This window comes from Takifugu flavidus, chromosome 20, assembly GCF_003711565.1.
Source record: "Takifugu flavidus isolate HTHZ2018 chromosome 20, ASM371156v2, whole genome shotgun sequence".
NCBI lineage: Eukaryota > Metazoa > Chordata > Actinopteri > Tetraodontiformes > Tetraodontidae > Takifugu > Takifugu flavidus.
In genome coordinates, this window is record NC_079539.1 from 8,342,274 (window position 1) to 8,369,532 (window position 27,259).

At 46.4% G+C, this 27,259-nt stretch overlaps 1 protein-coding gene across 7 annotated transcripts in view; it reads right to left on the reverse strand.

Annotated features, from left to right (window-relative positions):
• The window catches only part of rgs3a (regulator of G protein signaling 3a), a 70,821-nt gene extending 44,129 nt beyond the window's left edge, over window positions 1-26,692 (reverse strand). Inside the window, exons 1-12 of one of the 7 annotated variants that reach the window (XM_057019908.1) lie at window positions 26,670-26,692; window positions 26,342-26,593; window positions 24,823-24,877; window positions 23,148-23,235; window positions 15,350-15,417; window positions 8,548-8,629; window positions 7,960-8,065; window positions 7,327-7,756; window positions 5,792-5,831; window positions 5,341-5,657; window positions 4,452-4,529; window positions 2,527-2,638 (exon numbers count right to left, since the gene is read on the reverse strand). In XM_057019908.1, the coding sequence (XP_056875888.1) occupies window positions 2,527-2,638; window positions 4,452-4,529; window positions 5,341-5,657; window positions 5,792-5,831; window positions 7,327-7,756; window positions 7,960-8,065; window positions 8,548-8,629; window positions 15,350-15,417; window positions 23,148-23,235; window positions 24,823-24,877; window positions 26,342-26,593; window positions 26,670-26,683 (1,642 nt within the window). In that variant the 5' untranslated portion in view covers window positions 26,684-26,692. Of the gene's footprint in view, window positions 1-2,526; window positions 2,639-4,451; window positions 4,530-5,340; window positions 5,658-5,791; window positions 5,832-7,326; window positions 7,760-7,959; window positions 8,066-8,547; window positions 8,630-10,587; window positions 11,267-15,349; window positions 15,418-21,143; window positions 21,162-22,504; window positions 22,765-23,147; window positions 23,236-24,822; window positions 24,878-26,341 lie in introns of those variants that run through there. The other 6 variants (XM_057019907.1, XM_057019906.1, XM_057019909.1 and 3 more) reach the window with 6 other exon arrangements.
• Between the last annotated feature and the right edge of the window lie 567 nt (window positions 26,693-27,259).

Below are 27,259 nucleotides of genomic sequence, written 5' to 3' on the forward strand. Positions count from 1 at the left end.
TAATTCATTTATCCACTTTACTTTCACCCACTCCACCTCCCTTCCCTTCTTGTTGCCGTGGCTCCAATTTCTGATTGTGATTTCGCCATAAACACTCGTTTTGATATAAAACCTTTAATTTGGGTCAGCTTCGGAAACATTTCCCCATAATTCACCAAAGCGGCTCTCTCTTAGACAGGCCTCTGGGGTCTGGAGTCAAGATAAATAGTTTTAATCAAGTTACCTCACAGTCAGCAAACACCCACAATCTATACAGTATATTTTGAGGTGAGGTTTGGAGCAGAGTAGTTCATCCCAGGGGTGAGATTTCCCCCAGCCTCTCTCCCGTTTCCAATTCTTATATCGACATAAAATAACATTCATCAAGCACCCATCAATACAGCTCTCAGTCCGCAACATTTATCCCTCCACACAGCTATTTTAATTGCATCTCTAAGTAAAAAAGGCCATTTATACACGGAAGCAGGGTTCAAACCAGCAATGCAGAGCTTTTGTCGCCCCTCTCTGGCCGTATCACAAATTACACAACCGCCTCCTTTTTTTGCCCTGAGCTTGCTCCCCAGTTCAAACAGGCAAACCAGTAACCTCCCCACTGGTGTTAATCTCGATTAGGCTCGTATTAAAAGTGCCATTATTGCTCCCTGGGTGTGCATGAATCCAGCTTCTGCCTTTCCACTGATTACTCACTGACTGCAGGGGGAACTCCACAGGCAGCACTTTCACTGGTCTGTGAATTTGTTTTTCTTGAGACAGAGCCCACAAATGAATGCCCACCCCCTAACACACACACACACACCACACACACACACACACACACACACACACACACACACACACACACACACACAGGATCTTAAAGGGAGAGGGGTCAGGGTCGGTGCAATGGAACAGCAGGGTTGCATCTCTTCGAAATAAAAATACAGGGTTCTTGATGAACAGCAGAGGTCACTGTTGGATGTTTAATATGCTGAGGAAAAGTTTACCCCCTTCCCACCCCCCCATAGAGTAAAGTAAATAGTTTTTCTGCCCATAAAACACACACACATTTCACCTTTGCTGTCAGTCAGATTTCGCAGTGTTGCAGATGGAGTCAACCTGATTAATGTATATATGAAGGGATGGGTGACAGATGGATGGATGCGTGGTCATTTCAGTATGTTTTTAATGGTGTTTCCCACGCTCTCCAGCCCCGACTTGGGATGTACAGGAAAGCCCCCGTATTGAACTTGCACTATGTCATTACAGACACACACACACACACACCCTTGCTGAAACAAACACAATCCCCCGGTGCCTCTTTCCTGACTGACTCTGCTCAAACACAATAACAATGACAGGCTTCGGGGTGGAGATGTGTGTGTGTGTGTGTGTGTGTGTGTGTGTGTGTGTGTGTGTGTGTGTGTGTGTGTATGTGTGTGTGTGTGTGTGTGTGTGTGTCCTAACATTTACTACATACTGAGTACCAAAATTCTATTTGCAAAGTGGGGCCGTTGTGCTGGGCCCCACAACTTTAAAGGACTGTTTGAGGGTAAGTCCCCGCAAAGATAGAAACACTGGCTCTGGGTGATTATTTTGGGTGAAGGTGAATGAAAGCGAGCGCGTTCATGTTGGAATATCAGGCTGGTTTTCAGACACACGCTGCTTAAAGCTGATGCGTTGCAGCTTAAATTCGGGGTGAAGCTCGGCGTTCTGCGGCTAAGTTGCTTTGCTAAATACCGATCCCCATTGCCATGGTAACCGGTTGACAGCAGGTTCTGTTTGAGGGATCCAATCTGACCGTATGAAAGGACCACCTATTGATCATTTAATTCCTCTGACATTTAATTCAGAGGCGCCCGTGCAGCGCGGCAGGCGGGTGACGGGGCTTCGTGAGCTGCCAAATAAAAAAAGCTGTGCAGACAATAAGGGCCATCTGTTGGTGAAAACAATGCGCCATAGGTGTAACACAACTGATGGGTCGGGACAACCACAACTCACGCCGCTTCCTGTTTTGCGTGCACGCTAATTCTCGCCTATCTGGCAATTCACTGAAACTGGGGACATTGTCAGCGCCTGATATTAATGGTCCTTCCTGCTGCTTTAAAAATATAAAATAATCTCCTGGCCTGACTATTTTCCCTAAAAACAGAATCAGATACCGTTATCAGATTTAAACAGCTCTCTCTCTGTTCCAAGCATGACTCAGCAGTTTCCCTTTGTGCTCTGAGCCACTCCAAACACAGATATTTATATTTATTTAATCTCTGCAGACACTGTGGCCGGACTATTTTCTCCAAGTTACTAGAGGACGTGGCTGTTTATGCTGAGGTGGAATAGAAAGACACAGCAGCAGGAAACTAGCTGGTCTTTGCCTAAATATCCTCTGTGTGTCTGTGTGTGTGTGTGTGTGGGGGTGGGGGGGGGGGGTAATAATTTTTTGTGTGTGTCTGTTGCAGTTTTGCAATTTTTTGTGTTTAACCTTTAGTTACAGTTTTTATGCCGGATTTGACTTCATATTTAGAGAGTGGTGTGTTCAGGCGTACAGACCGTCCTGGAGCCTCAGATGTCGGAGGAAGAGGGGACTCTGAAGAACGTTACACCGACCGGGTTCATCCTCTCTGGTCACCAGCATCAAGTCAGTGTAGACAAAGACGGTGACCTAAAAAAGACACAGACGAGGATCAGAGAAGTGCAACATTTGTCACTTTGGATGACCTCAGTGGTTCTTTTCAGTGCATAAACATCAAAAAAATAAAAATGCCAAACAAGCACAATGAAAGTAGTTCCAATGAAGGTGCCAAAGTGATATGTATTTTCACTAAAGCTGAAACCAGCACTAATGGAGGTAAAGAAGTAAAAAGGAAAAGAAAGAAATACGGCCTAGGAATAAAAGCTCGGATGAAGGCTTAAAAGTTGCTTGTCAAATTTGTGCGTTCATGCAACAAAAAAAAAAACCACAGAGAAATTTGTGCGGACGATGAGAGAGCCGAGAGGCTAGACACAGAGAGAGCGAGAGAGAGTGTGTGTGTGTGTGTGTGTTGTGTGTGTGTGTGTGTAGGCACACAGAACAAAGCCAGTGCAAATGAAATGCAACAAGCAGACAGTTTTTCCTCCCGACATATGAATACACACCATTTAAATGTGCCCAAAACATTATAAAGACTGGCTCTTCATCTTTGTCCCTTCATTATCGCAGCATGTGTGTTTCAAACAGCAGCTTTTTGCGAGCACACCTTTGATTAGTCCCACAAATATTTTGGGAGCAGATTAACAAATACGCACTGAGCCAATTAAAGCACAAATCATCAGTGGAGGCTAAATGTCATTCACATGTTTTCATTAAAACTGGGAGTAATGGAAACACTTTTTCTTTCCTGAACAAGTGTTCCAATTATTAGATCTGGTAATTCTTAGATTTCCAAATGTCACAGGAAACTATTAGTTTGATTTAATTCCCAAAAGGTCCCCCTGAAGTAAATGAAATCTGTGACACTTGTTATTAGTGTTCAGATATTATAATGAGAGTGTCATTGGGAACAACAGTGTGTGTGTGTGTGTGTGTGTGGTGTGTGTGTGTGTTGGTGTGTGTGTGTGTGTGTGTGTGTGTGTGTGTGTGTGTGTGTGTGTGTGTGTGAGAGAGAGAGAGAGAGAGAGAGAGAGAGAGCAAAGCTAAAGCAGGGCCGGTGATCATTTTAAAATAACCCATTCAATGGTCTCAAGGGTGAACAAACAAGGGCTGTTTAATTAATATTTGTATCACTAACGTCTCCACAGAGAGATGAGAGAGGGCCTCACGGAGAGATGAGCTGATACTGAAGGCTCCAACCTGAGTCGAATTCAATTAACCAATGCTCCTTTAATTCTTCAAGTCCACTGGCTCTCGATGGTCCGGTCCAGGCGTCGTTGTTGACTCTCAGGGCCATATTTGCTCTGCATGACGTGGAGCTGCTACTATTGCATGCTAATAGACAGCTAGCGTCGCTTATACCCTGTTTAATTTGGGTGATTTATCTTTTTTTTTTGGGGTACGACCTCAATTTTGGATACTATTGAGAAGTGACGGTAAAAGCGTCAGAAATACCGAAGCAGATTTTCTTGAGATGAATAAAACAGAAAGTGTGTGGCGGCTGGATGGTTGCTCCTCTCCTGCCCTATCAATCATTTATCCCCCTGGCTGATTGAGCTTTGATTATTCACCGTATTAATGAGCTCTTGATGTTCGTGTCACAGTTCTGTGCACGCTCCTTCCTTCCACATGTACAACCACGCAACGTGCACGTTATGAATGCGGCACCCTGGGGTCGAAGGCTTGTCACTTCCAGTTTGACCACATTAACAGGCCGCACAAGTGGTCGCGACATACTGAAACCCCCCTCCCGATAAGCAACTCTCAGCTTTTCATAGCTTGTGGGACTGAGGCAAGATCGAATATGTGCCATGTCGAATATGTGACACACTTAGCTGCTGTTTACCTTGAGAGAGTGATGTTTGCTCTCGTGTAGAATCATCTCTTCAGACAGGATCAGAGCACGACTGCACAGGTCAAGAGGCTAAAACAGAAGCAAATAAGGAGATTAAAAGAGAAACACCATCACATTATACAACGCCGTGCATATTAGCATATTACCAAATCCATATCTGTCGAGTTACTTTTTCCTTCAGACTTTTCTTTAAAAAGTAATTCTGTGAGTGCTAAAGGTTTGCAGCCGTGAGGTGCTGGGTGCGTGTGACGAGACACTAAAATGACCCCAACAAACAGGGGAAGGACACAACTTTCTCTCAAGTGCAGCGAGGGACCGGCTGTAGTTAGAAATGAAAGTTGCCTAAGTTGCGTTTAAGGTGAGAATGAGACCATGGGTTTCTATATGAATGAACAGGAAACACCAGAGCGAAGTTTCCAATGTGACGTGTGGTTCAAAGACCCCACACTAACACCTTTGTAAAACATGCACAAGCTACAAACACTTTTGTGTCCCACAAAGTCTATTTCCTCAAGTCAGAACTGCATTTATGCAACAATATTGTGTAGAAAGCATGAGGAAAACATTTAATAAACTTGTAATCTTTATTCTGTTGTATTGTTTTTCCTTTTCACATAAGCCCTGGACAGGAAATTATTATTTAATACTAACAAACTCAAAGTTACTTTGAACCATTTTTTTTAACAAATTTAAAAAACTGCCCAGTTCTAAAGGGACATTTACAAACCAGGGACTTGTTAGCTTAGCATAAATCCTAGAGCAGACCCCAGAATTTGACGGTCCTTGGGCCATATTTGCCTTGACCTTGACGATCTTCTTAATATTGCACAGAGAAATTCATTGTAAATGACCTTAATCACACGGGTAGAACATGAATTACCTGAACAAAAATGGGGAAAATCAGGATCTTGGGCGCCACTTTGACGTAACCATAGTTGCCGTGGGACGTGTGCGAGCGGACAATGGTGCAGTTCTGGTAGTTGGCAAAGTTGGCATTCTGCTGAGCGTAGTTGGGCGTGGCAGCATGACCTGAGGTGGACGCCGCCTTTGAGGTCTTGGTGTTGTTGGACCGGCGAAGGAAGCCAGCGCGGCTGGAGAGACCGCCTCCACGCCCCGCCGACCACCCAGAGAAGGCCCCTCCACCGCTGCTCTGGGACTTTGAACCCGAGGCTTGTTGTGATGGGTACAACCTGGCTGCTGAATAAAACAGGAGGTGAAACAAGCGAAGAGCATCAGTTTTTGACTAGAGATTTTTTTTAAATGGATAATTACTCTCCAGATTTGTTATGTCTGACCCAGGTGATGTGGATACCGAGCGCTGCGTCTCTTACCTAACGTGCCCTGGTTGTCCTGATAGACAGGCCTCAAGATCTGCAAGCAGAACAATATAAACGTGTTAAACATGGCATTGTTTCAGCACAAAAGGATCTGAATAGAACACTAACATTGTCAGGAAATACAGCGTGCTATTGTTTATTACTATAAAGTCATATTCATTCCCCAAGATATCTAGATAACAACACATTTCATAGACATTAAAATGTTATATATCGACCAATCAATCAGTTTAAACTGGATCTTTTCTTCCTTTATGTGGGAAGAGTTTGCGTGTGTGTATCAGGATCTATGTGTCACACATCCATTGTTTCTTAGGAGACCCTGAACTCATCATCTAAGATGCAGCTGAGCCTCTCTTGCTTCCAGTTAAACTCACCGAGGGCAGAATGGGTTCTGCCGTCACCACAAATTACTATCAGAGGTTAACCCACTTCGCCTGCTGCGCAGATGGGCGCCGTAGGTGAACCAGAGGTCGGGAAAATGTCCCGCTAGTACGCCTCTCCACGTTGGAATCGTGATAAATATTTTTTGTAAATGCGGGCTTTCCAAGCTTTGTTCTGTGTTTGGGAACTAGAATAAAGTGCCAGTGAGACGTGTCACCGCCGTGACCTATTTCCAGAGGGCTTCCTGTAAATGTAGCCTGCCATGGCGCTCACAAACGCTCGAAGAAAAGCCTTCCCTTGCGTTTGTTTCCAGTCAGACTGTACTGCTAACACTGCCTTATTTAACTGTGATTTGTCTGATTTCCAAATCTCCACCTGAGAAGCAACCAAAGGTGGGAAATGTGCACACACAGACAGGAACACACACACGGGGTTAGAGACAAATAAGAACAAACTTGTGAGGAAAAGAGGATTTCCTTTGTGAGCGGCTATGCTATTGAGCGCTCCTATTTAAGATGATGTTGATGCAGGGAGGCTCAAAACAATAAATCTTGCGGTTGTTATCGGGTTAGTTATTGCGGGATTGCGTTTAGGAAAATCAGTTCAGTCCTTTGATTGTATAAGTTTGCTTTATTTCCTTTTTGACCTTGTATACATGATGTCAATGCATGAATAATAGGCACATAGTGTATTAAATATCATAAACAGTACACGTCATGCGGTGCTATAGTCGGGGCTCCAGAAGTATTCTTTTACTGAATCCTTTCTTTTTCAAACTCCTAGACTGGACCCTAATGTTATATTGGAGAGAAACTATATCAGATAAATGCTTTGTTTTTCAAATTAAGCTCCATATACAGCACTGCTACAACTTAAGCGTTTTTCACACTTAAGTGGGTGTAGTTATTTTACAAAATATACATTACATCCGCTGAGGGCCCGTTTAAAAATGTGGAGGCGGGTGAAAACATGTGGCACATATGAGATGGAGGTGACCCAGAAGGGCCTGGACGTAAACTGTCCATCTATCTCGGGATAAAGGGTAAGGAGACATATCTAGGATGTGTCACCATATGACCATGGTGAGGATGAGGAGGACGGAGGAGATGATGAAGATGCAGCCCACCACCACTTTGCACCGGTACCTGGCTTCCTGGATTGATGGGGGCCAAGATAATGTAGTTGTCCCCGTTGGATGCCTTCACCCTGGTACCCTTCAGTGTGGCGGTGTGAGGGTGGTGCAGGTGTCGGGGTTTCCCGTCCAGCTCCTCGGCCGACCCTCCCTGGGCCCCCCACGCCATTGTCCCCATGCCAAGGTCGCTGCTGTTGCCGGCGTCGGAGCCGTTGACCAGTAGCCTGCGCGCGGCGGCGGCGCGGTGGTGGGCCGGAAGAGGCGGCACGGCCGGCGGAGTTTTGCTGGTGCCCACATCTGGAGCACGTCTGCGGGTAGGAGGAGAGGGGGCGTCGTAATTCGAGGCGGAGGGCTTGTAGGACGGATGGTGAATGAGGCCCTCGAAGCTCGGCTTTGCTGAGGGTCCGGTGCGCCACACCACCACCGTGATTTCATTGGCACTGCTTCTGCAACAGGAAAGCGCGATGACTGGGTGAAGACACGGCACTTTAAAACATTACAATCACAATTTTATCGCCTATTATGGCCTCATGCCACGGGGAATCGAACCCAATTTCACATTTAGGAAAGCCAAACACACCAGAGGGACTCGAGGCGAGACCGCTGTCACGGGCAGTTGCACATTTTGGGGTGTTGGGCTGGTTACCTGATGGCGTGGGCTAAGTCCACACATTTCCACTGCTCCACCGGCTGACCGTTGAGCTGCAGGAGAGTGTCCAACTGCTGCAGACCAGCCTGATCTGCCGGACCCCCTGCAAGAGTCAAGAGACAGACACAAGGTCATGTGGCACGGTCCCAAGGGTAAGGGTCAGGGTTACGGTGCGCTAACTTGTGCAAACTTGCTCCTCCGTCGATGGGAAGGATTTCGAATCGCAGTAGCATAAAGATGAGGCAGCAACATAATGAATTGGTTATGCTAGAGGAAGCGTGGTCAGCAGCAATTAGCGTCCTGTTCTTTGCAGCAGGGTGGATTGCTGCCAACACGGGGGGGGGCTTGGCTCCACCTTGTGCGTTCGTCATGCAGACTCTGTGTTTACTGCAACACCCTGCTGCTGAACAAGATAAAGGCCTCGGGCTCCCAAAGACAGAAATCTCAAGTCGACTGAGGAAAATCACCCAGGAAGAGGATGTAGCGCGTATAAACATCAATGCCCGTTTCGTGTCTCACACGTCTGGCTGGTTGGCGAGTTAAACCTAAAATCAAAATCAGGATTAAATGACACTCCGGACTCACCTGGATCGACAGCCTGCACCCTCACGGGGGAATCCGAGCAGATGGTGAATCCATATCCGTCCTTTCCGCGAAGGATGGTCACCTGCAAGACACGCGCACAAACCGTTAGGAAGAGAGGACCTTTCTCTGCCACCCCCCCATCACCTGAGGAAATGACAGTAGCACGTTGGCAAAATAGTCCACTTCCTTCCTGCAGGACGACGAAGGCGATTTGGATTCTGCTTCTTCCTATTAAAACTGTCCTGGCAGCACTTTCTGTGTGAGGCCAATTAGCTGAGTTAGGGCTAACGGAGACGGGAGGAGGACATTCTTTGTCCATTTTGTAGATGAACAAAACGGACCGTTTGAATCTGCTCACAGAGGCAAGTCGATTGGACGTTGAAAACTGAGATAATGTGCATGGAGCTGCTTTTGCTGAAGCAAACTGAGCCTCCATTGATGAAATGAGCTCCGACTATGACAAATCGAAGACGCTGCCGATGGCTCGCTCCCATTCCAGCTTTTTTCCCTTTGACCCCGCACTGTCAAACATTCAGCGTGGCCGGAGCCAAAGTCAACATGGTTTCATCCAAAACATTTCACTTTCCAGCTCATCCACTGACAACCAGAACCCCCAAAACACACAGAAACCCATGTCCCTTACCCCCGCTGCACATCCTGCTGTCTTTCTGCTGGACGAGCTCAAAATCCTGTGTCCTGCCATTAAAACCGCTCCTCTAAACGCAAGTAAGAACAGTAATTTTTGGGAAAATAGGTATCGCTCGATGGGCTGAAGCCCACGATGACCCCAAAATGTCAGGTGTGGTTTCATATGAGCTGGACAACACTGTTTTTCCTTTCGAAGGAAAATTCTCTACCCTCATTGCCTTCCGATTCCGTACGGTTGGTCCAAAACTTGGGAAACGTCAGAGATATTGCAGTTTCTTGCAGCAGCTGAGGGACAGATGGACGGAAGAGAGAAATGCACAGGAAGCTACTACTGGTGTGGGGAGTGATGGTGGAGATGCAGAAAGACTGGGTGGTGATGAAAGAGGGCAGTGGGACTGAAAAAAAGATGGCGGATGAGCAGATGACAAACAGCAGAACAGATGGTATGAGAAGAGAGAAAAAACACTGTGGAGGGGAAAACAGCCATGAAGCGTTATTGTCGGACCAGCTTGAAATCTAATGTGAATGAAAAAAAAAAGAAGTGCGACTAAAATGATCTGACATGGGAGAAACAAGAGTCTGAATAACTGATCCGGGGTCAGTTTAACAGGCCGCTTTCCACTAGCGGATGGACACGAAATGAGTACATTTGGAGCACAGTCATCAGAAAAAAACGATGCAATAAATAACGGCATTAACTAGTCAGGTGAATTAATGCATCCAAACGAGGTGATTGTGTGAAATGAGATGATGATGTTGTAATGAGTCTGGATGCACCCACAGGAAGAGACGCCCACAGTGAAGAACACGCATTCTTCCATGCGCGTCGCTTCCTTCCCAACTCTCATGCGCCACAGCTCGACCAGCACTCACGATGGCGTGAAGTTGCAGGTTCCATACTATACACAGTCACTATTTTCACAGTCAAATATTTTATGTCTCAAGCAGAATCAGTTCCTATTTTCTTTTAATGTCCCATCTGAGTTTAAGTGGATTAATTCACCATATCGCATTTAATTTCCTGTATATTTTTCCCCCCAGCTCACATTCACATAAAGTGACTCATGTAAGAATAATGGCATGAGTTCATAACCTTTGTGAATATATTTCTCCTACTCTTTCGTTATTTTGCTAAGTGAGGGATGAATAATAGAAAGCAATAAAAGTGTGTTAAAGCTGAAACTCTTATGCAGACTCACTGCATTTGAAATCCAATCGAAACTGCATATTTCTACAAAAGATGCTTAAATACCTGAATATTTTGTCAGATTTTTGCTCCCTGGCTTGTATTTGACAGTTTGATGGTTTTTTTATTGCTTCATAAATGGCTGAACTTGATTTAGCGGAAGCAGATTGTCATCGAGCGACGGGGATTGTTACTCTGGAACGCACCTGAGGCAGCCTGGATCCGATGCAGAGGTGGCACAGCCCGTGGATGGTGTGCATCACCCCTCCGCCTCCTCTCCCAGTGTTCAAGTCCGCGGCCAACACGCACACGCTGTGGCGGTGGCTTTCCACCTGGCCGGAGCCTCTGTAGCGGGAATATCTCCACAGCCTCCTCTGCGCGGCTGACTGCGTGCTCCTGGGGCTGTGCTCTGGCAGCTGGGTGGACTTGAGCGTGTTGTGAATCATGTTGACAGAGAAGGCTGCTCGCCCCTCCAAATGTCGGCGTTCCCGGGAAAAACCTCGCTGGCGTGGCTCTGAGTGGCAAATCTGTGCCTTGCTTTCCTCACAAAAAGGTGATCATTCGGCGGATCTAGTTTCTTTCCTCTTTTCCGCAGAACCTGCGCGTCACCCTCTCACAGAACTTCAGGGCGTGTAAGTGACATCTTCAATCCATCCACTCAAAACTCCAGTTTTCTTCAACTTTCTTCATCGCCGTCTCTTCTGCTCGTTCTGCCGTCCAACTCTGTCCTCTGCGGCCCCCCGATAACGGTGGATGCGGCTCGGCGGGTCAGCGCTTGAGAGTGCATGTGGCGTCACGCAGACGAGACTGGCCCTGGCTCGGCCCGCTCAGGCCACACTGTAGCTCCTGGCAGGAGCGCTCATGGGAACTCTTCAACAGCAGAAGAATAGGAGGAAGTGCCTCCCACCGCTACCCCCCTGTCCACAGGCACACACACACATGCGCTTGTGCACATCACACTACCGTGCAGCCAGGACGACTTTGCGTGTCTGCCTCCGATAAGACCAGTTTACTTCCTGAGTCCACACTACATGGCCATGAGAGGTGCTACGGCCCTCAGCCACTTCCAAATATACAAAGCAGCATCAGACCGAGGAGGCGAAGCAGAGAAATGTATGAATCGGAGCCGTCTTTCAGCCCGCGATACTGCAAAAGTGATCATATTTCCATAGTAAATAAGGCTTTTGCATCTTTAGACAATAACACGAAAACAAAGGTTGGGTGAAAGGATGATTATTTAGGCTCATATTCACACATGCCTCAGTCCTCACTTCTCATTAGAGCCCGTCTACGTTAGCATTTCGATGCCAATTCTGCGTCCAGACATCTGACTTGTTTGTTATGCTTTCAACTTCCATATTTCCTCTACTTTTTCCTGCCCCCCTCACCACCACCACCTTCAGCAGCTAAGTACGGAAGTTCACACGTTTAGCGCTCTCTCACACACACTTAGCCAAACATCACTCCTATTTTCAACAAACAGCCATGGAGGGCTTGTAAAATTACAGCTAGAACAGTGACCAATCTAACCCCTCAACCTCATTAATTCTTAGGTTGCCTTTTTTTCTTTTCTCATTAAGGTCCTGGCTCACGGACTAAGAGAGGGACATAAAAGAAAGGAGAAAGCAGAAATGAAAGAGGAGCAATGCTGCGCTTGTGTGTACAATGCTAATAAAGTGGCAGAGAAAGCCGTTGTCTGAAGATCCCTTTATGCCGTTAGTAATGGCAGCTTTTCCCTGTTTGCCTTTTGAAAAGGGCGAGGGTTACCCGTCAGAAAACACAAAAAACACTTTCTCTCTCTTTCATGCTGCGCTGTTCACCTCTAAAGAGGCAAAGGACGGATTAGGGCGAGAGAAGAAAGCGCGTCTTAGGAAGAGGACTGAAAGACAAGTTTGAAAAGCTTGTCTGGGAGCTAGACGAGGACAATCTGGTGTTTAATAATGTGGGATTTCTCTCCCTGTCCGTCCCCCTCTCTACCGCTCTCTCTCTCTGACCTCAATAAACAAAAGAGTAGGTGTCTTCCAAACCAGTGGACACACAAGATGGGTCCAAGTTCAAGTTCAAGTCTGAAGAGTGAGGGTCGTTGCTGGGATGTGACAACATCGGCAGTCCCTTTCTTTAAAAAAGTTGTTGAAATTTTTTCCTAAAATCAAAACGCATTAAAGCTCCATTTGGTAATGTAGTTGGGCAGCAGGTCAGGGATGACAGCAAAGTGTACATCTCAGGGAAATATAAAGCCCTGGCTTATTTTAACCTGCCTGTGGTTTCAGCCAGCACCTGTCCTCCCTTCAGCCCACCTCAATCTTTCTCTCCCTCCGTCCCTTCAGACAGGTGTGTCAGATAAGTTCTTAGAGAGGCGTGTAGCGCCAATGCTAACTGCTAAACAGAGTGATGTGGACACACCATCCCGTGTACCGCCATAGTTCTTCCTGTAAACATGCTGTCATGGCAACTAAGGGTATCAAAAATTGTTTAGTGGAAAGTTGTTATTCAGGTATTGAACCACAGTGTCACCAAAGGTCTCTGAAGCCTTTGATACATTTTGCAAATTGAATGAAATCTTTCCTTTTCAGGGGTAACAGGATTCGCTGTGAAGTGGGTGATGGCCGTGAGTTAGACAACAGGAGAGAAAGAGAAGAAACGGAAATGTTCCTCGGTTTGGGATGAAGCAAGGACAAGGCAACAGAAAAATGGACTGGAGCCTGTGTCACACACACACACACACACACACACACACACACACACACACGCACGCACACACGCGGAACTAAATCATCTGCTGACAAAGAAGGGGGAGCAGGAGGGGAAAGGAGAATTCTCAAAAACAGATAAATAATGTTTCCCTCTGTGCTGCCCTCTTCACCTTCTGCCTGATGCCCAAACCTACCTAAACTCGCTTGTTCTGCCACCAAACAGGGCACGATAGCCCAAAGCCATTCAAAATCCATCAACACTCAGGGCCACAACCCCCCAAATTCCCCCGACGGTGGAAGCCATGTCCAGGTCCGTCCAGAGATGTTTGATTGGGCTTCAGTCTCTGGCTCAAGGATATTCATAGAGCTGTCCCAGAGGTCCCCAGTGCTCTGCAAAGTCCATGTGAGTTTTTTTCAGCCGTCATTTCGTGAGGAGAGGCCTCCGTCTGAGCCACAAAACTCAGATGGGGGATCCTCTGGACACTTCTCATTTCTACCTACATGATCTCTGGAGCTCAGTCAGAATGACCATCGGGTTCTTGGTCACATCTTTTTTTCATTTTTGGGTTTGACAGACAGCTCTGGGAAGAGTTCTGGTTGTTCCAATCTTCTTCCAGTTCATGAAGATGATGTCGCGAACTTACATTAACACATTACATTTTATTACAATTTACATTTTATTTTTTTATTTTATACAATTAAAGTATTTTGGAATATCCCCAAACACAACTTTTTTAGATGCTCCCATTGCTGTTTATGGTTTTGATTCACTGTGTGCAGCATCATAAACCCCGAACCATAGATGTAAATCCTTCCTCCTCTCTGGGTTTGCAGTGAGCATGTGTGAAGTGTTGTTGAGAGCAGACGGACAGGTCATGGCTGTGTGTGTTTCCTCTGTGTTCTAATGGCCTGACCGTATGCTCAATGATGCTACTGATTGTCTTAAAGTGCCGTGCTGTTTTCTGACGACACGCGGCAGAAAAATCGGCCGCGGGTGTGATGTCAGCTTGAAAGCCGTCCATTCCGAGCTCCTCTATTACACCCCACGCCGCGGCGCCTCCATTAAAGCACCCTCTGCAGACGAGCGCTACACCACAGAAGAAGATACTGAACCACGCTTTATTTGCTGGTCAGTGTATAGTACAACCGAAATGAAAGCTGCAGCTCAGGCTTGCAATTTTGGCATCGGTACATCAGTTGTAGATTATAGGGCACTGATTAGTGCACGAGCAACGCTAACTGGAAATAATGACTCAAACAAACAAACAAGTGACATCTTAAGAAGCTCTAGGTACCTGTTGTAAAGCTACCGAAAAAGAACTGATTTGAAAAAAGGATGGGGAAAAGAGCAACACCTTTCAAAGCGAGAATGAAATAACACCTCAGAAGGTCAGCAGAGCATCTAGTGAGAAAACTCTACAGTTGACTGGAAATGCCAAATATTCTCCGAATCTACGCTCATATGAAGCAACAGCCTAAATTTTGCAGACCGCGCGTGACAAATGTAAACACAACTGATCCTGTTCAAACACGCTTTCTTAAGTCATCACTGTTTTCCATTCCCGGCCGTAAAACTGGATAAAAGTATCGCCAGTCACGCTCCATAGTCTCAGTAAATGGTTTAAGTGGTCTTCCTCATTCATTCTTAATGAATCCCATCGAGTCTCTCGTGTATAATGGACCATGGATACATTTCAATCCTGGAATATTGAGAGGAAATTGATAAAATGCACAGAAGGAGGGAGGAGGGATGGATTTGTGGCATCCCTGAGAAGAGAGAAAACTGGCTCCACAACTGCCCGCCGTTTCCCTCTCTCAGGACGGACCATCGGTCTGCTCCCCACGCATGTGAGCCTTCTGACAGATATTGTTTTCCAAGAAGCGACAGGCTGCCTTCGTCTCTCCTCGGAGCTCCGAGGCATGATTGAATTTAGTTGCTGCGGTTGCTGAGTATGCGCAATACAGAAGTCGTGCGGCACATCTCTTTCTGAAGGCATGTTTATGCATGACCGGCTTGTTGCTACAATCGTAAGGATGCTACAATCACACTGCATGCACATGCGGGTAAAGCAAAAAAAAATGATAGAAGTGGCAGTGAGTTCGACAAAACACACATCAAGAATAAAAAATCGATTTAACCACATTTGTCCGCAAGTGGCGTTAAATTTCCTAAATGTCTCAACTGTGGCAGTCTGCATTTCCTGACCCCGGGGCAGGAATCGCGACATTCAACAATGCACACACAGAGAGGGTGAGAAAGTTTGATTATACTTACTGTTAAGCATTGCATATTCTCAGGGCGAGTGGTCTCGGGAGCAGCACCATGGTTTGACAGCACAGCCTCTGAAATGTAGACAAAAGAATCACGGGCTGAGACGGTGCCTTTGGAGCACATTTCTCTCCGTGCCAACTCGAAGCAGGCTTCGCGATGCACAGAAACAAAGTTCACCAACGGCTCGGAGACGGCGGAGAGCCGACAGCGGCGTGCAAATCCCAGCAACAGTTGTCTGGTGCTGCCTTTCGCTGGATGGCGGTTCAAACTTCGCAACACGCATAAAAAAGGAGGCCGGTCAAGTGGAGGAAAATCCTGCAAGATGCGAGCATCCAACAAACTGCCCGGGAGAGGAGGGGAAGTGAGAACAAGTGAGAGGGAGGGAAGGAGGGAGGGGTGAAGAAGAGAAAAGGAACTCCTCTCAGACTATTATCCGTCCGTCACAGGGCTCCTGGGAAGTTGCTATGGTTACGGGGACTCGCGCTTCAGTGTCCTTTTAACTATTGCTAATAAAGCCAGCATTCAGCTTTGGGCAACAATGCAGATCTGCTTCTCTCCGTCTCTAAATCTTCTTCTGTTTACATCGGTCTACATCTTCCCCTCTTCCAGCTCATCAGTTTCGCCAGCTTCACAAACGCACAACTGCCCCCCACCCCACCCCCACCACCACCTGCAGTGAAGAGTCCCTAACTTTCTTTTTTATTGTCCTTCACTTTCTTCATCACACAGCGACCTCCATCACCATAGGAGAGAGAGGAGGCCGACCCGGACCAGAAAACGCTGTCAAGATCCTCCTGACCAGCTAATGTCCCACAGCTGGAACCTCTGCGAACCTGTGTTCTAACCCCAAACCCCCAACCAAAGCAGCAACTATTGTCAGAAAACCTTCCTCTGAGTTGCATTTAAAGGCTGGGACAGCTGGCCATCCGGGTGGGGTCTCTGCTGCGATTGTCCGGGGGACAGATTCAGTTAATGAGATATGAGTTAATGAGATCATTTGAGTGAAGGAATCTGAGTGGCATCTTCATCCTTTCTACAGTCAGAAGAGTTTAGGTGTGACTGTGTTTTCTCTGAACAATTGCAAAATATGGTGAGTTAATAAGAATGGCCTGAAAGTGTTTTAGGGAAAAATAAATGGGCCATTGATTTAGTACTTAATTCACTTTTTGGCTTACAGTCAAATGTATATACATTTTCAAGAGCAATTTCCTTGGATTCCTTGAATAAAATGCTCAAAAGTGGTGACAGAGATAAAACATGGAAAATGTGCACTCTGGTTGCACTCTCGCCACACTCAGTCTCTTCCTCCCTACGGGTTAACCTCCAAGTAAATGGCCTAATCCTGTATCTGCAGGTCCCATGGCAACCTGAAGGTTTACCCGAAGAAATGGCAAAATCAGTCAGCTCTGAATCAAAAACCTCCCGGGCTCCTGCAAAAGAGGGGGGAACCTGGCTGGCATCAAGCCCAGGAGAGCAGCCTTTTGTGTGGGTTAAGACATCGGTAACACGGGCCATATGAGGGGAAAGTCAAGGAGCAGCTTTCAGTGAGTCCTCCAGAAAGACTGACAAAAAGAGGGAGGGCAAATAAACCAGGGAAGAGTGGGCGGCAGTGGGAAAAGTCTACACTGGAGGAATCATCGTAGCGAGCGGAGAGAAAGACGTCTGGAGACGGGGCGGAAGATGTGGAAGAAAGACGATGACAGTGAAAACAGAGAGAACGTGCCAGAACATAACAGGCCCTTGACTCTGCCCGCTGCCCTCTTTGCCCCGCCGCCTCACCCGACACTCAGTCTCCCTTTCACCAAAAGTCCCCCGCAAACAAATAAACATTTGATGGGGAGCGCGGCGACGCCAAGATTGGAGGAGAGAAGGCCCACGCGTTCTTGGGAACCCTCCACCCGCCCAGGAGGGATTAACGACGTCACCGAAAACAAGCGACACCGTCCACCAAGAGGTTAAAAGAGCGATTAGTCGACGGCAGCCGATCAGAACGCCAATTACAGAATTCACAAGACTAAACATTCGTTGTTCTTGACAACTGCATCCGATAATAACGGTTCACTGACAACAAAGAGGGTTGTTGTCCAAATGACTTCCTCCTGATTCACCGGTTTGGCTGTTCTACAGTTTATTATTCTCCATGTAAGTATTGATGGGATTCTCTAGTCGTCAGTGGGGTTGGTTAACTTCTTGGCCAAACTCACTGCGTCAGTTTCTGAGCGCAGGAAAACACAGCCTGATGCGCTGATGCAGAAACAAGAGAGAGCGGCGGAAAACAGGTCGGCCCACGTCAGCCGAGCTGAAAATTCTGCAGCATTAATGATGCTGAAGGAGAAAAAAGAAAACCACCGGCAGGAGAACAATGTCAGACTCCTGTTTTATATCTCAGCTGTTATTTACATGTTTTTAAGTTACAGTTGCTATTTTTCCCCTTTGAAAACTCATAAATTTGAAGTACGCTAGCGATTTTACTGAAAAACCCAGAACATTGAGTTACCGATCAAGTGACTTTGATTCCGACAGGCTGACACTCATTAACAGACTAACTGAAGAAAACAACATTAGATTTGGGAGTTTGATTAATTAAATTTTCTTTCAAATGTGCACTCGTTCATCCTGTGAACTGTCTCTCTCTCGTGGTGGGAATTCAGAGGTCATCTATTTCATAACTTTGGGTTTTTTTGCCTTTTAATAGTAAAACTGGAGCATGAAGATGATCTCTGTAACCCTTCAATATAATCCGTTAAATCCACCAAGACATCATCATCATCACTCACGGCACCAGCTATGATCCCTTTTAAAGATTTATTGACACGATTGTCTTTAGAACTGTTATCCTTCTGTCTCTGGGACACAAATCACCTATTTCACTAGATAAACTCACATTTTCATCAGAAAGAATTTGGCAAAATTTGACCTTGGCTCTATCTTTCAAAGGCAACAGTGTAGTCCAGTGTAAGAATAAAGACATTTTAAAAGTCTGAATATGTTTCTTTTCCTCTAGCACAGCCATCCCCGCAATCTACAAACCGTAAACATTAACATGCTAATATGCTAAGTACAACCCAAATAGCGAAAGGATATCATTTATCATCATATCATCTGGATATTTTTTTCATGTCATTGGAAACAAAAAGGAAAGTGCATATTGTAGGACAAATTGTGAGTGGATGCACAGTTAATGTACCGTGCGCGCCTCAACGTGTAATTAGATTATAGAGCTGCATGTTGGAGTTGAGGGTATTCTTGCCCTGTTCTCTTCCTGACCTCCCACTGACTGATTCATCTGCTCATGACCAACGTAATGTGCTGAATTTAGGCTCGCCTGCACCGTGCCACCTTTCACATCCTGTTACTGTCACAACTGGGGCAAAATAGCCGGGGAGGAAGATGTCAGTCGCCTTTCCGCGACATGTGTTGAACGCTTGTCCCTGATAGAGATTTGCAAAGGGGGATTTGGAGGTAACAAATCAAAATGGTTTATATGCACAGGGCTGATGCTGCTGATGAGCAAGGGCAATCCCAAATGCCTTAAATTGAAATAATAATGCTTTCAATCTTTATTTTTTAATCATTCTCCGTATTTGGTTCAGATGTCCCACCTGAGGAGAACATATGCTTCAAACAGACCGAATGGGAACCAGTTTGTTCCCCTTGACTGTGTTATTGGGAGCCACACTTCTCCCCGAAAAAGATCTCTCCAACTTATTTCCGCCCAGGCTGGAAAATAAATCCTAATTTTCTTTGTGTCCGTGACAACTCTGTGCCAACAGGGTTTGTTGTCGCCGACCCCGGCCTGTCAAAGTGTCCACCCACTCAAGATTGAGTGTACTGGAGTTTGAGATTCCAGTCTCTGTGTTCTGTAACTGCCGAGCGTCCGCCTTGTGCAACAGTGTGTGCATGCAACAACCCTGTTTTCCAGGTCACTGCATCTGTAAAATTAAGCATTTGCAGGTTTGAGACGGAGTTCCTTCTGAAACATCACTACACCACTGAGTCATTTTCAGACTGTTTCACCTCCATGCGTCTTTTCCCCCTAAATAACAAGGAATGAGCCGGCCGACAGTCAGTGGCGACCCAGGATACACTTATTCAGGTGTTTGCACGAAGCTCAGGGGTGGATTCATAAGCGTGTAAATCTGCAGTTTTACATTCATCAGCAGTGGCGTCTGAGCCGCAGGGTCGAGTCCTCGTGGCCACGTGACCTTTCTGACACACTTGCCTACTCACAGGTTACAAAATAAAAAAAACCCTACCACATCAATATGCAGGTCCTCCATCAGGTCCTCCATCCTGCATCCATACGCGGTAAATTCGTCCATTTTAATCTGCTGATCTCACCATCTGGAAGCCTCCCTCGCTCTCTCCATGCAACATGTCTGGGCTACACGCCGCCACGGACCGTAACAAAGGCGTGTTGTGCATTGAAGATGACACACTTTTGAAGCTCAAACCTATTGGGTGCTCCGCTATTTATACTTTTACACATGTACGAACCGACTGACCCACATCATTAAGTTAGCATTTGAAGGGAGAATCAATTAGCCATGGTCAAACACACACGCACACACACACACACACACACGTATGTGTCACCGTGGGTCAGCTGTCCTCACTAACACTGCCAGCAGAGAGGGAGAAAAAGCAGAGCAGAAGAGAAAAATACCAAACAAGGCCACTATCTCGACTTTCAGAGTAATTAATAATGTATATAATCCCGGAGAATGTTTGAACACATTTCTTTTGCAGCTGTCAGCGAGTTTGGGGAATTTCACACCGTAATATCTCCTCGTATCCAGGATTAAACCTGAGCGGCATTCGTGCTTTCTCCATCGCTCCGTACGAACAAGTGTCCGGATAATCAGCTGTCACTGAAATGTTGTTGGACTGCCACTCAGACGGAGCCTCTCCTCTCCTTCAGAGCACGTGAAGATGGCAGCCTTTCTACTGTAGCCCTCCAGTCTAATTAACTGTCAGCACTCCGCAGATTTCTTTTGTTGCGGAGGCAGGAAAATCTGCATCCAACAAGTGAGAAGTCGGCCTCGCGTGCCAGCGGTGCTCGAGATTTTCAGAAGCATGACTAACAATATGGTAATTATAGGTTGCCGTCCTTTTTGTGCTCTGCATGCATGACTTATTTCCATGTATTGTACTTTTTGTTTTTCGTGTCCCGCTGATGTTTTGTACCTCGGAAGCAAATTCGCTGAATTTCCCAGCAGCGGACCCGTTCTGTTAGGTCGGGATAGTGCAGATGCGCCGTGACTTCGCCCGCAGGGCTTTGGGCCTGATCTTAACTGGCACTGGTATTTCGCTGTAGGATTAGCCGGCCCGACGGGGCTAAATACAGAAATTCTGAGCACATCAACATTGATTAATTTGGAACTATAGTATGGCTGACTTTAAAGTTTTTTTCCACTAAAATGATGTATTGTAGGATTAAGTTATAGGAAATATCGTTAACATTGTGAACTGAAGTTTGACCTTTGTTCTATTTGTGTTCAAATTGCGTAAACTGCTTTCTGCACAATCGCCACGCAATGACCACCATTAGCATATTTCTTGGATCATTTGATTAATTTTAAACTTCCCGAGCGCATGCAACATTTGAAGTGCTGGCTGGTGAAAGAGAACACATTGCACCTCCTTAACTCTGCCAAATAAAGGGCAAACCTTAGCTCCCCAGAACGCTGAAGAAACAACAGAAAGCATCGCACATAAGGTCAAAACCGAGCTGCCAACGGAGAAACCAAAACTGTTCGATGTCCGGGAAGAAGTATATTAACGAAGAAGAACTTACATACAGTCAAACATGACTAGGATCGCTGACATTTTTGTACATCCTGTTGCTATGGCACCACCAATAAAGACAGTTGGTTGACCTGGAGACGGGGGAAAAAATGATAGATCGCCTCAGATTCATCCAAAGCAAATGAGAACGTGGCGAGCCAGCCAACATCCCTACATGCTCCCACTTACACATTGACAAGCAAATAGCTCTATTTGATAAATTATTGAATGCATTTTTTTTATCCCATTTTAAGCCTTATAGCCTAAGCATACAAATTGGTCTGGGGATTAACATCCAAACAACAGTGCTATTGAATATGAAAGAGTTATATCAGGACATAAATCAACTGAGTGACTATAATGAAACAGGTGAGATGTATGAAAAGAAGAGGAAGTATTTTCAATAGATGTGAGAGGATGCACATAAAGGGTGTTATTGTAACGAGTGGGATTTTGGTCATTTCCATGTAAGTGCATGTCATGCCGCAGCAGTGGCTTCATGGCCTACATTCTGCCAGCTGGCGACACAAGAGCATGCATGAGTGTGCACCCCCCCCTCCACGCGTACTCTCACATGGAACGGATGAGACAGTTGTGGGCCACTGGGAGAGATGTATACTGTAATAATGCAACTGCTCCATCGGATTGACTTTTCAGTGGACTTGTTTGTTTTTGGGTTGCTGGAGTGGCAAAACCAACCTGGCGGCCCTTTTCTGAACACACATGATGAACGTGATATGATTAAACCCCTCTTGGGGCTTTAACTAAAGGTACCCATTAGTAGAAGTCAGGATCCCATCATGTGAGCTTTTCAACGGTTTCCCACTGGCTGAGGAATGAGTCCAATCTGACACTCCTGTCCCAGTTCCATCCAGAGAAGCGTAAAACTAATTTTAAAGTTGCATGAGGTAGATTAGCCCAGTTCAGCCAAGCAGTGTAAATTGAGCTGGGTTAGCTAACATCATACGATATCTCCATCCTTCCCGTAACCCAGAATGGAAGCATGAAAGCAGCAAAGGGGAGTTGCTGAGAATCACCAGGTTCAAGGGATGTGAATAAGGGAGGACGGCTGCGTCGTTCCACCGACACGTCCACGCACAACATTTCACTGAGTGGGAAAGTTTCAGCTCCCACCACACTCAGAGCGTTGCTGTCCAACTTTGCTCAGCTGGAGGAAATTAAAGGACAATCGGCAGGTTGGCAGGTCAACAAAGGGGGATTAAAAGTAATGTCAGCAAGGATAAAACTGCACTGAGGAGATTTATGAAGGAGGAGCGTGGGGGCGGGTAAGGAACAGAGAAGAGGAGAGCAAGAAAAGACACAATCAAAGAAAGGCGCTGCTGGGCGTGATAACGCAAAGGTGGTACTCACCTAGTCTAGGCTGGCAGAGAGTGGCAGAACTCCGACACACACACGCACAACACCATGACCAACGTCAAACTACCGCTGAGAGCAGACATAAGTAAGAAGAGAAGGCTCGCTCGAGGGGAAGGAGCGTCACCAGATCCCCGCACAAACGTGGGTGCAAACGTGCGTGAGTTTGGGGGCGAGTGGGTGTGTGTCTGTGTGCGAGGGGAAGATCCACTCCAGCGCCGAACGCGACACGAGAGCTCTGTCTCTCTCTCTTCAGTCTCTGGCAACTGTGACGTGCAAGGGTTACGTCCAGACCCCTCCCTCCCTCTCTCCCTCTCTCTTTTTTTTCATTTGTTCTCCAAATCCCTCTCTCCTACCCTTACTTAATCCCTCAGTTCCCTGGTTACCCCCACCTCCCGATTCCACTGATAAAAACGAGGCTGACACACTCCCAGCGCCCGCACACGTAAGGAAATATTTATCTAAAGTACTGTAGTTGACCCCCCAAGCACTGCTGATGAGCCATCCAACCCATTTATTGCCTTTTTTGTTTTTGAGCACTATTTGGAAGCGGAGGTTTGTCTCCATCTCACATATTTTAATGGTTTCTTCTCATTCGGAAAGTCTGTCTCCTGGTTAAATAAAGATAATGTCGACTTACCGACGGAGTAGCGGGAGCGAGTGGGCACTTTAAGATGCTTCTTCCTGCCCAGTTCTTCGCTGAGAAGGTAATACCACCCTTCTACCTCCTACAGAACACACAAACATGCAGACATATGTCAGGGTCGGCCCTGATTCAGCCTAACAAGAGCATTAAAACGACTCCTCTGCACCGAGGAAGAGCACTGCACACACACACACACACACACACACACACACACACACTCCTGCAGGGCTGCAAAACATACACACATACACCCACACACACACGGTTCTTATAGTGCTGTGGCTTATTCCAGCAGCTGATGCCCCCTGCTTCTGCACTTTTACACTCTGGGCCAGATGGCGTGTGTGCGCGCGTGTGCGTGCACATGTATGTTAGCCCTACTGTACTGTACACGTCCAGGATAAAGTCCCCGAGGCCCCTCACTCCTTTTTATCTGACGATGTGGACACGCTTGCGAACCAAAACACGATAAGACTGTTTTCATGCAATGTTTATCAAAAGTGCGTGCACATGCGCGTGCACGCGTGCCGCCTCTTTTGTGCTAAACAATGCAAGGCCATGCACATTCACAATAATCTCCGTTTTAAAAGCATCTTATCTAAGTGGACAGATTTCTGCGGGCTGTGGGACGGGCGGGGGGGGGGGCTGTATAGAGGGTGGGGGAGGGGAGAGTAGAGGAAGGCATATGTACTAAAGTTCAGAGAGGGATTTACGCCATCGTTCAATATTACGCGCGTGTGACAAAGGCAGGAGGGATGAGCCAATGAGAGCTGCTCCATGTCAGATTAGAGTTGAGAGTAAAAGAGATGGAGGGGAACAGGAAGTGACATGGCAGAGGTGCAGGTAGGAAAACTAAGGCTTTTGAACTCGGAATGGCTTTGGGAGGGACGCTGTAACATAAAAGGAGTGTGAAGAAGCGGGATTTGGAAGCCAGTTGCAGCTCATTAGCATCTCAAATCAACACGTGTCGGGACAACTGCAAGATGGAAGACAAACCCGCTGGATACAAATCCTTCAGTGACGTCTTCCAAGAGAAAACAGGGGGATTATTTTGTGTATTTTATTCTCGGGTTTTAATTCTCAACGTTAATTAAGTGTTTCACATCAGCTCGAAGCCAGTCTGACACAAACCAACAACAGTTAAAACAAATGCAACAAACGCAGTGATGTTTCCCTCCCAGTCCCACTGGCCACTTTAGTTTAATTAGTTTTTAGTTTTTATACTGTAATTATAAAAATGACCTCACCGGGTTGAATTATGATTAAAACTACAAAATGAGGATGGCCTTAAACAGTTTTAATTCAATATTAAATTTGATTTAGGTCCACATTTACATTATACAATGTCTAAATATAAACAAGCTGCAGTATTGAACTCTGCAATGAAAAAAAAAATCTGAAAGAAATTCAGTAACATTTCAGCAATAAAGTGACTCACACTGTGCTGAACTCTCGTTTCCGCGGGCAACGCCGCAGCACTGTAACACCGGTAACCCTAAAGTGTTTCCATCTCCACAATTGAGGTCACTCAAACTCATTCAAACTGAACTAAACCCTTAAATTCATGCTCTAATGGATGGACACACAAACGCAGGGCGAGTTGAAAGAAGCAAATGACAGCGTGTTATGTTCAGAAAGGCTGAAATCGCTCTGCTTACAGTAAACTCACCTTGTCCAGGAGGGAGCGCACGCCGAAGCTCATGCAGCCCAACAGCATGCTGCACCTACACACACGGCGGGACAAATTAATTAGTGTAGAATCGGATTTTTGAGAGGCAACTGAGATAAAAATGAACATGGCACTGCTCTATTTCCAAATGAACGAAATAAGGGGGACATTTTTTTAATGGGTTCCTTTTTGGAAGGATCTAAACGGGAGCCCGTGTGTTGGGGTGGTGGGAGTTGGTGTTCAATTATGCATACATGAGAGAAACAGTTGTGGACGTTTCTCCCAGCTGGATGAAGCTAAAGCGGCTGCCGCTGCTGTTTTCTGCCATCAGCACCTCATAGGTGGCATAAAACTGGACTCCACTCCGAGAAGGTGTTGAGTCGAAGACGTTGTACTGTTGGACCGCGCGTAAACAGACCAGATCGAGACAGACAGGCAGACAATCCAGCTCAAATCCTGGAATCAAATGCAAAATTGACCTGATGCTAAACAGGCCTTCTGTTTCCTGTATTTCAGCCAAAACACCAGCTGCATAAATCATAAATAAGCTCCACAGCCAGATTCCTGGTCTAACCGCTATGAATGTGAATCAAAGCTGGCAGAGGTTGAAAGTCCTTTTGTGAGACCTTTTGTTGTTAATAAGCAAAAGATGAGCGACAAGATCAGCAGAGGTTGCGCAGAATGTGGTGGCATTCACATTAATGGACAGTCGAGCTGCGCTTTTGGCTGCAGGAGCACCTTGGCCAGGGTTCCGCAGAGCTTAAGAGGATTTCCTGAAGATGCAAAGATGCCAATGTTTCTTGACAAATGCTTGGGAGAGTTAACCGACTGCTGAGCATCCTGTTCCGTCCTGAGTGTAGTCTAAAAACCACGGCCGCCTCAAAATGTCCACATTCGATGAGAAACCTCAGAAGGATTCTTGACTTTGTTCTCCTCGAATACGTGGTAGGTGTAATAATGCCCAGTGATACAATATCTGGCCTTGGTGGTTCTTGTTGGTGCATAAAAATAATCAGAAGGTTATAAAAAAAAAGGTCTTAAACTGACCAACTTGACACAAGAAGCTGCAGGAGGAATTAGCCAGACTGGTTTGGTGGAATAAATATCATGTTTACACCTCCACAGAGAATCTGGATCATCTAATCTGCATTTCTGTGCAGCATAACACTTCAGCGTGGATGGAAAATGTGAGAATAAGCCATGGTAACACAACTAACCCTTTCAGGCTGTTCTGCACAGGGGAAAAAGGAGCACGGACCTTATGCAAATGTGGACACAACAAAACAACCGAAAGCGACGATGCCGTGTTTACTGATATATTCTTGAGGAAAAACAAGTTCTCGTGGTGGAGATGTTTTTCAGGGCACAAGTGGTGTGAATGAGGCTTAATTGCTCTCTGAAGATGAGCAAATCGCTCTTAATCTGTGGCCTAGAAACTGTCCCCAAAACGTCGCAATCCATCCCCGTGGTCCATACGTCACTTAAAGCCTAAAACAGAGCTGTCACGAGTATTTGGCACCTTGCGGCAGAAGCGGAGTTCCACATTGTGAAAATCATCCTCTTTGGAAGGTCCCCCTGGTTGACGCGGCTGGAAATAGAGACGGGAACGCCGTTGGTCACCTGGTCACGGAATGCAGCGTTTGCGTCAATCGGATCAAACTTTATGGAACGCTCACAAGGTGAAGGTTTGTAGGAAGACGGGGTTGCGACAGTGGGGGACCAGGCGGGTCTTCTGCCTGTCCCTGGGATCACCGTCGGGGAAGATGCCAACCTGGGGACAGGGCAGAAAGGAAGGCTCATATATTTTGCATGTCCTTGCAAGAATGAGCCGCTGCAGCTGTACATACCTTAACATAAGCATTGCATGACCCGTGACCCTCCCCCAGGACGCCTCGGGCCTCCAAAACTGCAGACGCGTGCAAAGAGACGACGCAGGAAATGTTTCAAATATGCGCGTTGGCAGGCTCATCAAAATTTCAGGTAAGTGGGTCAAAATGTCAACGGCACAGCCTCACACAAGCAGATTAGCGGGATTCGGGGACAAGCGGCGTGAGCCAATATCAGAGGAGCCCCGCGTCAGCTCTCATCCCTACGCCAACGTGTTGTGGGGCTTCGTCCCTCACACAACAGCGTTCGCGTCAGCAAAGTAAGAATAAATTAGAGGGAGTAAAATTCCCCCAAGAGGGGAGATGAATTCTGCTCACTGTTGTTGGGATTTGATTCATGCTTGCATTTGGTTTGACACCAGAACAATTGAAAATATCGTTTAGCTGCCGTCCGGCAGCTTCTCTACAGTGTTTAATTAAAATGCCGATTGCAGACTTTGAACTTTTATTATCGGTCACAAGGGTGAAAACACATTTCTTCTCACCATTGACCACAAGGACTTGGTGCTCCTGGATGATTGACAGCTTCAGCTGACCTATGAAAAACACAG